General features: G+C 43.5%; 2 protein-coding genes across 3 annotated transcripts in view; both read left to right on the forward strand.

Moving 5' to 3' along the window:
• The window catches only part of ABCC8 (ATP binding cassette subfamily C member 8), a 79,995-nt gene extending 75,947 nt beyond the window's left edge, over nt 1-4,048 (forward strand). Inside the window, exons 38-40 of one of the 2 annotated variants that reach the window (XM_086614010.1) lie at nt 482-544; nt 3,535-3,668; nt 4,021-4,048. In XM_086614010.1, coding sequence (XP_086470136.1) covers nt 482-544; nt 3,535-3,668; nt 4,021-4,048 — 225 coding nt within the window. Of the gene's footprint in view, nt 1-481; nt 545-3,534; nt 3,673-4,020 lie in introns of those variants that run through there. The other variant, XM_086614011.1, reaches the window with a different exon arrangement.
• Nucleotides 4,049-9,786: 5,738 nt separating this feature from the next.
• Nucleotides 9,787-10,989, forward strand: KCNJ11 (potassium inwardly rectifying channel subfamily J member 11). The gene has a single exon (XM_009984126.2). The coding sequence runs from the start codon at nt 9,787-9,789 to the stop codon at nt 10,987-10,989; it is 1,203 nt and encodes a 400-aa protein (XP_009982428.2).
• The last annotated feature ends 890 nt before the right edge of the window (nt 10,990-11,879 follow it).

Here is an 11,879-nt window from a genome sequence, read left to right on the forward strand (position 1 = left end):
GACAAGCACTTGTTGAGTGAGAACTATGTATGTTAAGACCATCTTAAGTATCATCTCCACTGTTAAATATGCCAGGTACAGCACACTCCCTTGCTTATCCCTGCCACCCGTTGGTGTTAGATGTCCCCAGTGTGCTGGGACATTCCTGGGCTTCCAGCAGGGTGAAGGACACACTGCAGAGGCGCCAGCACGCAGGCAGCCTGACAAGCACCATGGCTCCACCTTTGATTTCCTGACTGTAAAACTGAGGTCAGGATAGCAGGGGTCTGGGGACCAGTGGGGGTGGCAGGAGCGAGCAGGGCTGTCTAGCTGGAGACCAGGCTCTGACTTAGTTCTGATGTGTAGTTAATTCTTCATTTCTGCAATGAAGGACCAATAAAAGCATGGAATAATCAGCGGTTACTTCAACCATCTTAGTGGCTCTGTGTCTATCGTGTAACTTCTGTTGTTTGAAAAGCAACAAATGTTTTTCTTTACATAGGAGAACATACTCCAGAAGGTAGTCATGACTGCGTTTGCTGACCGTACCGTGGTTACAATAGCAGTAAGTACAGTCTCTGCTGCCGTTTGAATGCAAACAAGAACCAGGAATGCCACGTTAGCCAGTTCTTGTCAATGTTAATAAATGTGTTACTTTGACCATTAATCTTGTTTTATGCAGTGTTTAAGTGCAAGCTTTCTTTTCCATTGTAAACTACTTTCTTATTTAAATACATAGCAACAGCTTCTTAAACGTGTTGCGTGATGCTAAGTCTGATTGCCTGTAAAGGCATATAATCTAAGTACGCACTGTGTTTTCTGCTACCCATTTTAGGCTAATTTAAAATATAATATGACTTCGATGACTGAAATCTAGGAATAAGTTTCATCAAGCTGCAGTAATCATTTAACTAAGGACAAGTAAAATTGTATGATAGTTCTGCCACTGGATAAAGCAATTATGTATCAGAATTTAAACAAATAAATGGGAATCTTACTAACTTAAAAAATAAACATTCCATCCCTGTTGACAGTGATTGAACTTAAGTTTGCATATTCTTGAAGTGATTACACAAAGATCTCGAGTACCTATAAAAAAAATTGTTTATGAAGGAGATTTGACCTGAATCAAAGCAGTTGGCTCCACAGATACATAAGAAGCAATATGTATCTTTCAGTCCTCTATTTTCTAAAAATACACGTATTTCAGGGAGGTGAAATAGTCATTATGCTTCTAAACATTTAAAAATTAAACACAAGTCAAGAAATCTGTGCTCAGGAATCTTACAGCATCTTTTTATTTTCATCTAGTAAATGTGTGATAGGAAACCTGATTTATCTTATGGTATCAACGTGTTGTTACACAAAAAAAGGCAAAAGAATCATAACCATAAAATTTCCTGATTTATCCTACATGAAAAATTCTGAGTTGCACTGCATTTTGCATTTATATATCTTTTTCAGTTTGTTTGGGATAGGCTGAGAAAGTTTTATTAGTCTTTCACTCCCTTAACTAGTTTTAAACTGCACAGCGCAAACAAACAGCATTTTGGAATAAACTTACTTTGAATGTTTGTACTTCCAAACATGTTAACGTGGTTTACAACAGGTGAGTTTGTATTCAGAATGCTCTGTAATCAAAACATGATGTGGGGTTTGAGGTGGGGGGCAGGGGCGTTGGGTAGTGGTTTGGGGTTGGGGTTTGTTTTGAGGTGGTTTTTTTTGCAAAACTGTATATTCCTAATTTGTGTTTAGAAAGAATAGGAATAGGAGGAGTATAGTATTGGGTCTGTATTATCGTCTATGTTACTTTACCAGGATGGCAGCACTGATTGTGTTATACTGAAAGAGATGAGACAACAAGGGCAGCAAGTACTACTGGAAGGTGATATTTCAGTGCCCTTCTCCTGCCTGTGGACTGGATAAATGTGACAGGAGGACTGCAGGAAAGATGAGATTTGTAGATGCCATCAGTGATTATTTCATGGAACATCTGGCCAGGAAGCCACAGAAGGAAATACAAGGGGTTTTTTTTGTACTGAGGGTGCCTAAGGTCTGGTTAGGAACCTTATGGGTAAGAATGACTGTGTAACAGGAACCGCAGTATTCTGAGATTAAATGTCCCTGCAGGAGCAATGCCGACCCAAACAATCCAATGAGGAGGCTTGCTAAAACCAAAACCCAAATGATGGGAATGAAAAAAGATAAAAGAAGCAGCAAAGAAAATTGAATCTACAGGGATCATGGAAATTACTGAAGGATTTTATTCAAAAATCCCAAAGCCAATGCATGCTATTTATTAGGAAAGGCTTGAGTAAGGATAGAAAGAAGCTGGTACGGCTAAGCAAATAAAAAAGTCTATGAGAAACAAGAAGGCATTCTTGTAAAGCTGAACACATAGCCAAATAAAGAAAACAGAAACGATTGTAAGTTCTGGCATGTTACATGTGGAAAATGCAATAAGGTAGGCCAACAAAAAAAATGAAAGTATGAGAGCAGCTTCTGGAAGGCATCAAAACTAATAATGAATCCATAAATCTCTGAAACGCACTGGGAGCAAGGCCATTTGATGATCGATACATGAAAGGAATGCTTAGGAAAGATAAAGGTATTGCAGAATAGCTGTATTAATTATTCTCAGTATTCACTGGAAAAAAACTGGGGAGGTTTCTTCCTAATGAAATAAATTAATTAAAAGTTAGGGCTTACTAGGAAAAGGGTAGAGAACAAAAAAGAAAACATCATACCACTGTGTAAGTCCATAGTTTGCACATACCTTGACTGTTGTGTGTAGTTCAGTCTCCTCATCTCCAGAAGGACATGGTACAACTAAAAAATGTTGAGAAGCACAAGGACGATCGGAGGTGTGGAACTGCTCCTGAAGGGGAGCAGCTGAGTAGGCTGGGCCTCTTCTGCCTGGAAGGAGAACATAAGGACATGCGAGAGAGGTCTGCAAAATCATGAGGCAAGGGGGAAAGGCATCAGATGAAGCTCTGAGCAGGGAGTCCCACAGCATACAAAAGGGGGTGGTTGTTCATGCAGGGGGGAGCAAATCTTTTCCAAAGGATGTGGATGCAAAACATTTATGAAAGCTCAAGAGCAGATGTGGGCAAGGTCTTAGAAGAGAGATCTAGTCAGTTTTACAAATAGACAAACCACACCAAGCTCAGGACCCCCCTGATCTAGACATAGTCCAGGACTGGGAGAGTACCTGCATGCAGTACCACACTCACTTGCCCTGTTCCCACTCTTCCTGGCTACCTTCTGGTGGCAATGCTTGGTGGCAGCACTCTGGGCTAGGAACATTGTAATCTGAACTCATATGATGATTCATACTCAAGTACCTACGTACAATTTAGGTACTTGAATGTCCATGTGGCTCTTGGTCTGTATATTCGTCTGCAGTATTTGAACAGTAAATTAGGATGAAAAGTAGGATAAGTAGCCTTAATCAAATTTGAACTTGATAGGAAGATTAATTTCTGGAAGTCTGTCTTATCCTGCAATATATTTGATAGATACACTGAACTGGCATTTTGTTTATTTGCTTTTCAGCACCGCGTGCACACGATCCTCAATGCAGATTTGGTTATTGTCATGAAGAGGGGAGTTATTTTGGAATATGACAAGCCTGAGGTTCTGTTAGAACAAGAAGACAGTGTCTTTGCTTCTTTTGTACAAGCAGATAAGTAATAAAAATAAATGAAGCATAGAATTTTCAAGTACAATTGTATTATTTTCTAAAAGTGTAAAATACCTGTAAATAAATATTATTTCATAATAAATTGATATTTTCCTTTTTTAATAAAATGAGCCATTTTCCTCCATCTGAAACATTAACGAATTATCCATGTACTTTCCTTTTTTGTATACTACTCCTCTCATTTGCTACCAAAGAATCATGAAATATGGTTGAAACAAACTACATGGGTGAAATGTGACAGGATACACATCAAACATACATGGCCAACATGGAGTTTTTATGTAGCTCTTAAACCTTTCCTGTCGTTTTATTAACATGTTATTTTTAATGTGTCATAGCCCTACTGTAAATAATGCTCAAGACTGACGAAATGCAGAAGGAAAAGTTATATACCAAAGGTATTTCTGAAAAGCTTGTATCTCTTTTAATCATACGACTCTGTAAAGCTTTAATATCTAAATATAAAATCTAGAAAACTTTTTTTTTTATTTTGTCGTTTATTGATAGTGCCTGTGTCTCTTGGTCTTTCCTTTAATACCTTTTAGAAATTAATCACCATGGGATTCCTTTAGTCTTTCTTAGGCTGCCTCGCCCCTACCCCCATTGAACCATATTATACTGATCACAAACGGAATTGAGCCAGACTCCCTCCCAAACTGTCAGGAAGCTAGGAGGAGGCAGGCTGTGATAAATTATCAGTGTTCAGTGCACACTGTTTCCAGACCAGTACAGATATATCAAGTCCTTTGGAAATTATCTCTCCAAACCTGGTAAATAAACAGTATTAAACCTTTCACTGTGGCTGGGAGCCATGAGAGCTTGACTCATCGTCTCCCAGTTTCACATGTCGCCCACTGTCACACTGCTTCTAGATTCACTGTGATCCTTACCAATAAATTATTTATACTTATTAAGATAGCTTGGAACCACTGAAATTATCCTAATTTGGCTGGACAACTACTTATCCCTGCCCTATTGATGCCTTGTGACAACCATTACAGGATTTCTTAATTGCTAAGGGGTTACAATGTCAATGACCCAATACAAGGCTACAATGAATTTTTCATCGTTAGTCTTTTTATAGCCAATTTCAGCTTTACATCTATTTTTGTCCTCTTCTCCTTTTTGAAGAATTCCCAGCACTTCGGAAAACTTTTTTTTTTTCTCTTTAGCCCGCTCCATTAATTTGGAATCTGTTTTTAAAGGCTTTATTTTCTAGAAAATACATCTCTGTTCTCATGGGATATGTGACATTTTTAATGCACTACTTGTCTTCTAGCACTGCAGCAGTGAGTAAGGACAACTGAAGAACTGTTGTTGCTGGTTAAGTGGTGTTACCAGTTCCCCAGCAGAGTACTCGCAGCGTCTGCCTGCTGTTATTTGTGCAGTACCTAAGGGTGTTAAACGGGGGCCAGAGAACATACAACCAACAGGAGAGTGTAGGGTGAACAATGGTAAAAGTGGGGAGGTAGAATACACTTGTGCAGGTGAAATGCACGAGCTCTGTCACTGCGTACTACAGATGAAGAGAGAAAATGGGCAGTTGGGAGATATCTCCTCCTCCAAGGAATCATTTTGCTGCGCAGCTTCAAAAGAAAAACAGCTGCAGAACTATGCGTGTGTTCATCCTGAGATGCCAGGCATCCATTTAGGGAGAAGAAATGGGAGACAGGTGACTATCCTTCCAGGGTAGCAGAAGGGCGCAGTAGGCATCAAGCAGGTTTCTATTATAGCTACTGTGCATGCTGTCTCGTAGCTGCCCAGCATTGGCCTAAGGCAGGATCTCATCCTGTAAAGGCTTAGGAAAACATCACTCTGTAGGACATCACGAACTCATGCTGCAGAGAGGGATCCTCAGAAGCTTTGCAACCATCTGTGGAAGATGCTAAATCCTAACAGCAAGCGGAGAGATACAGGGAAGTGAGGTTTCATGTGCTTTTAATGAAGTGCCAGGGATTTGACACTGCAATTTGGACTAGCTCCTATCCCACAAGCGTCTGACAACCTTACCTGGAAAGGAATGCAAGGGAGTAAAGGACACGGCATATTGCGAAGACGACTGTATTATATCTTGCAGTATTAAGAACTAAGAATTCAAAGCACTAGTGTCATACATTTCCATTATAAACAGGGCTTGCATTTCACAAAGGAGCATTGCAGGAGAGTGGGGTGAGTTGGTTCATACCCAGTGATGATATATCTTTTTAATGGTACCACACTGCTGGATAAATAGGTGTGAACAGAGAGGCCTCTTTCTACCTCTTGGTCAGAATACACTTCACGTTTCCTCAGCACATTTTATCTAGTTTTGTCTATATGGGGACAAGTCCCAGGGAGTTTCTGCCCCCTAACTCGAAAGGGTTAGAGTCTCAACAGTGACCAGAAGCAGTATCCAAGAAAATTATTCTATGGTGGGAGGCTCACTGCCATTATCTGAGCCATTATCTACCTGTTGCCTCGAGATAGGCGTTCCAGAAGTCGCTATTGAATTAGGCTCACAAATTTATTTTGCATGGCAATGAAGCATTACTAATCAAAGTGCTGTACTAAAATGAGCACAAGACAGCCCCAGAGTAGCCTTGTCCAGGCTTCCATTTCTTCTCTGGGATGGGACTCAGTTCAGTCCCAAAGGTGTTAGTGGGAAAGGCTGCCCATGGAGATGCAACCAGGGTTTGTTTTATTTTGTTTGTTTTCTATAAATGCTCCCATTATGCTAAAACCTTTTTAGCATTTATCCCTTTGTTTTAGTGTGGCCATTTCATCTTGTCCTACTTAATTCTAAGGGAATGCTGTTTCCTTGGAAGGCCAGGAAGCATAGCATGCCTGCTACATTAGCTTTCATCCTAGCTGTGCTCATGCTTTCCTCTATGGCTTTGCACAACCAACTCCGACCTCTTTTCTTCTATCTACCTACCCATTTTGCAAGGTGATTTGTGAGGCTTAATTTATGTTAGGCTGACACTGTGTGGCCTCTGAAACAAAGGTCTGCTTCTAAACGCAGAGTAATACCATGGCGCCAACTAAATTTTAGTTTAACAGTTATAGTAAAATCTTCTTTGATGGCCCTTTAATTAGGATGAAATAGGGCAGGGGCGAGTTTCGAAACATAAAGCCTGTTTTGTGGGTGGAAAAACTCACCCCTCATGATTCAATACTAGAGTGGGATTGTTCATTCCTGCGAGCCCAATTTGTTCAGCAGCTCTTAACACAAATATGTTGGCTCACTCAGAAGATCTGTCACTTTTTTCTGTTAAGTATCTGTCGCTTGATCCACAAAGACAGGGCTTCTTTTTATTCTGCTCTAGAAATTCTTCAGCAGAAGCCACTTGCTTTGCTGTCCCATCTCAGCCAACAAGTGCTCGGAGTTGAAGGAAAAGAAGTGTCAAACTATAGCCCCAATAAAGAACAGAAGATGAAACAAGAAAACACCCTTCTAGATCTATAGAGTTCAGGATTCCTAAAACCAACATGGTGAACGTGTTCATGCAACACCTCTTGCTGTTGTAGGCTCCGTGGGTCGTTCCTAGCACCAGACTATGACGCAATTTACCTTCTCCTTTAAAACACTCCTCCTCAAAACATTATTTCTCATTCTATGTTTATGTAGTTACCACCCTCTAGAGGAAAAGGTACAGAATGAGACACCGATTAAAAAAAGAGTAAGGAAAAACGGCATTAAAGGCATGACTGCCTCTTGAACACCTATGTCCATCCCTGTAAAAGAGTGTGAAACATCACCCATGAACTGCACGGAGCCTCCTTATGCTCACCTCAAAATGCTGAAAGTAACTATAAGCTGCCATCCGCTGGAGAACTACACCTTTGGCAAGTAAATCTTCAAATTACTTCATCCATTTGGGTTTTTTTAAATGTTTAGAAAGAAAAGTATAAAAACCACTGTATTTTTCAAGTTAAATTGTATATATAAATCATGTTCTTAAAGTGTAGTTGCAGGTGACGTATTCACAGCAAGCACACAAAAAATGCCTTGCAGACAAAGTGATACAGAGAAAGAGGAAGTATCTGAGGCTAAGCTCAGCGGCCTGGCAGCCAGGTGCTAGGGCACCTTGTGCTCATTTTAGTTTTATTTATCAAAGCAGCAAGAAAGTTGACCTAGAACAAGAGAAAGTATGGAGTACTGGGAAACTGACCCTTCCAAAAGGAATGGAGGAGTCCAAGAACATGCAACTATTTATGCATAAAAAGCAGAAATAGTCTCAAGTAGTAGCAATCATTTAATTACAGACCTATAACAACTGCTCAGAGAGCTCAGAGTGATTACTTAAAAATACCGCTCTGAAATCCCCAGGTGGGCCACAGTAAGTAGCTGTAGGTGGTGAAAGTTAATTTCAACCCCAACCAGCTGGCTTCCAACCATCAACTGGGCAACTGCTTTGCCCAGGCAATCAATGCCAAAACTGAAGGGAAAGTCCATGGACACATACAATTAGAAACACACAGATGTGAATCCACTGACACTACAGAAAATCCTCTTATCCAGAAGGTCCTAGGGTGCTTTAGCAACTCTACAACTCTGGTGTCTAAACTGAAATAGGAACAAACTATTCAAATCGGAGTAAGTAAACGCACAAATGAGAATATTGCTCTTTAAAGAGCGGAGCAGTCCCATCAGAGTGGTTTTAAATAATGCACCTTGGCACAAAGATACATCCTCACAAGCACGCACAGGTACGCACGGAGCCATCATACGGCCGCACACGAGCTCCAGCTTCCTGCCTCCTTTTGTCACCTCTTCTGGTAATTTTGAGGTCTGTCTGGAAGGTCATGTCACTGTGGGTTAACCCTTTGCAGGCAGATCATTCGTTTGCAACATTTGCTGCTATTTGGAAAGCAGACGCTTTCCCCAGCAGTCACAGCTTATGTCACTTAGAATCATAGAATGGTTTGGGTTGGAAGGGACCTCAAAGATCATCCAGTTCCAACCCCCCTGCCATGGGCAGGGAAATCTTCCACTACACCATGATACCCAAAGCCTCATCCAACCTGGCCTTGAACACTGCCAAGGATGGGGCATCCACAACTTCTCTGGGCAACCTGTTCCAGTGCCTCACCACCTTCAATGTAAAGAATTTCTTTCTTATATCTAACCTAAATCTGCCCTCTTTCAGTTTAAATCCGTTGCCCCTTGTCCTATCACTACACACCCTTGTAAAATGTCCCTCTCCAGCTTTCCTGTAGGCCCCCTTTAAGTACTGGAAAGCTGCTAGAAGATCACCCCGGAGCCTTCTCTTCTCCAGGCTGAACAGCCCCAACTCTCTCAGCCTGTCTTCATAGGAGAGGTGCTCCAGCCCTTGGACCATCTTCGTGGCCCTCCTCTGGACCCGCTCCAGCAGCTCCATGTCCTTCTTGTGTTGGGGACTCAACATGAGTCATTCATGAGCTCCTTCATTCAGAAAATTCCTTACTCAGGCAAGGCTAAATAACTCCAGCAAATTTTCTAAGTGGGAATGAGCCTCTTTAGTTCCAGGTCTCTGTTTAACCCTTAGGTACTCGGACTTGGCTTCTTCAAGTAGATTTCCTACCGCCTGCCTGATTCATTAGATGAACGCTTTTCTGCTGCTTCCAGAAAACGTGCAGGTGATTTTCAGGATTTTTTTTTTTTTTTTTGGGGTGGGGGCATTAAACGCTTTCCTTTAAAAAAAAAAAAAAATCCCCAATTTCACGAAGTAATCGCCCAACCCGAAACCACACCACGCCACGAAAACAGCCGCCGCTGATGGAAGGGAGCCAGGCACTGGCAGCAAATCCATCCTCCAAACAAATATTTACAGAAATCGGCTCTGGGGAAAAAGGGGATCGCTCACACCAACCGCTACCGGCTCGGGGACGGCGACATGGAGGGCGGGAGCGGGCGAGCCCGGCCCCGCACGCCGGGAACCGGCGTGCGGGGCCGGGCTCGCCCGCTCCCGCCCTCGGCGGTGCCGCCGCCGGTTACGGCGGGGGTTGCGGCGGCGCCGCGCACCCGCTCGGCCCCCCGCGGGCACGGCCGTCCCCTTCCCCCACTCCCGCCTGCGGCGGAGCGGAGCGGCGGCTGGATGGGGCGGCGCTGAGCGGCGGAGAGGCGGCGGTGGCGGCGGGGAGCCATGCTGTCGAGGAAGGGGATCATTCCCGAGGAGTACGTGCTGACCCGGCTGGCGGAGGATGTGCCGGATCACGCTCGGTACCGCGCACGGGAGCGGCGGGCGCGTTTCGTGGGGAAGAACGGTGCTTGTAACGTGGCCCATAAAAACATCCGGGAGCAGGGGCGCTTCCTCCAGGACGTCTTCACCACTCTGGTGGACCTCAAGTGGCCCCACACGCTGCTTATCTTCACCATGTCCTTCCTCTGCAGCTGGCTGCTCTTCGGCATGGTCTGGTGGCTCATCGCCTTCGCCCACGGAGACCTGGATCACAGCACCCGGCTGCAGCGTGACCCCGGAGAGGGGGCGGCGGGGGCCTCGGCCAGCTTTGTCCCCTGTGTGACCAGCATTCACTCCTTCACCTCTGCCTTCCTCTTCTCCATCGAGGTGCAGGTGACGATCGGCTTCGGGGGACGCATGGTGACGGAGGAGTGCCCAGCCGCCATCCTGGTGCTGATCGTGCAGAACATCGTGGGGCTGGTGATCAACGCCATCATGCTGGGCTGCATCTTCATGAAGACCTCGCAGGCCCACCGCCGGGCTGAGACCCTCATCTTCAGCAAGCACGCGGTCATCGCCCTGCGAGAGGGCAAGCTCTGCTTCATGCTGCGGGTGGGGGACCTCCGGAAGAGCATGATCATCAGCGCCACCATCCGCATGCAGGTGGTGAAGAAGACCTCCAGCCTGGAGGGGGAGGTGGTACCCCTCAACCAGATTGACATCCAGATGGAGAACCCCGTGGGGGGCAACAGCATCTTCCTCGTCTCTCCACTCATCATCTACCACGTGATAGACAAGAACAGCCCCCTGTATGACATCTCCCCCCTGAACCTTCACCACCATGAGGACCTGGAGATCATTGTCATCTTGGAAGGGGTGGTGGAGACCACCGGCATCACCACTCAAGCCAGAACCTCCTACTTGGCAGATGAAATCCTCTGGGGCCAAAGGTTTGTGCCCATCGTGGCAGAGGAAGACGGGCGATACTCCGTGGACTACTCCAAATTTGGCAACACAGTGAAAGTGCCCACCCCTTCGTGCACTGCTAGGCAGCTGGAGGAGGACAAGAGCATTATGGACACCATGCCATTTTCTCCTAAAGGCACAATAAGGAAGAGGTCTGTCAAGCTAAAGCCCAAGTTTACCATAAGCAATGAGCCTTCCTGATGCCTTTTGACTGGGAAACTCTGTTAGGACTTGGTGTCTGAAAGATCTCATAAACTCAAAACACTGAGGTGGCCTCTTTTTTTAAATTCAGGATGGTAGCACAAGGTATGTTCTGGTGTTATTTATTGCGGGATAAATATAAAGCTAATTATATTTTTAAAAAGTGTGAGAGATTTCAAGCAGCACTGGGTCTAGGAAAATCACAGTCTGCAGCTTTAAATTTCAGCACAGACTGTCCTGTTCAATTGCACGATCATTTTGCATTGATTAATCTGCAGGTAATGACATATTTTCTCAAAAAATAAATATGTATTTATCCTCAGAGATTGCAGTACTTAGCGTCTTGCAGTGTCCTAAAGTCAGTAGTTTTAAACTGTTTTTTTTTCTGACTTGAACAATCAATATAGCAAAATAAAACATTAATAATTATTAAAGTAGGCTGGATTTAAATTATAACAAAAAGGTCAGGCGATGTTATGTATGACACTAGACCAGATCTGGAGTGTCTATGTATTATACTCTATGTCTCAAAGAAATTAGCTGCCAGATTTGCTTCATCCATATTGTATTGCATGGAGCCACTCCTACCACATGCAATATGAAATGTATTTGAATATTTACTTTTCTTTATTTTAAAACCCTTTACACTTCCAAAATAAAACATTCAGGAATACCTTTTTGGACTGTACATTTCTGATAGTAAGCAATGCTTTGCCTTTACAAAAAATAGCAGATAGTGTACCACTGAAATTAATTATAAATAGGAAAAATTCTGTATTCTAACCATCTAAATGAAGAGAAGCAACATTTCTCCCCACACACAGAGCCAAATGGCAATAGGATACACAGTAAAAAATTACTCTCTCCCTTAGGTCAGAGTGAATTCTGTT

Source organism: Tauraco erythrolophus, chromosome 6 (genome assembly GCF_009769465.1).
Source record: "Tauraco erythrolophus isolate bTauEry1 chromosome 6, bTauEry1.pri, whole genome shotgun sequence".
NCBI classification, from domain to species: domain Eukaryota; kingdom Metazoa; phylum Chordata; class Aves; order Musophagiformes; family Musophagidae; genus Tauraco; species Tauraco erythrolophus.

What these genes read in the sequence shown, in the direction of transcription:
- KCNJ11 (XM_009984126.2), top strand. Translation starts at nt 9,787, where the DNA reads ATGCTGTCGAGGAAGGGGATCATTCCCGAGGAGTACGTGCTGACCCGG.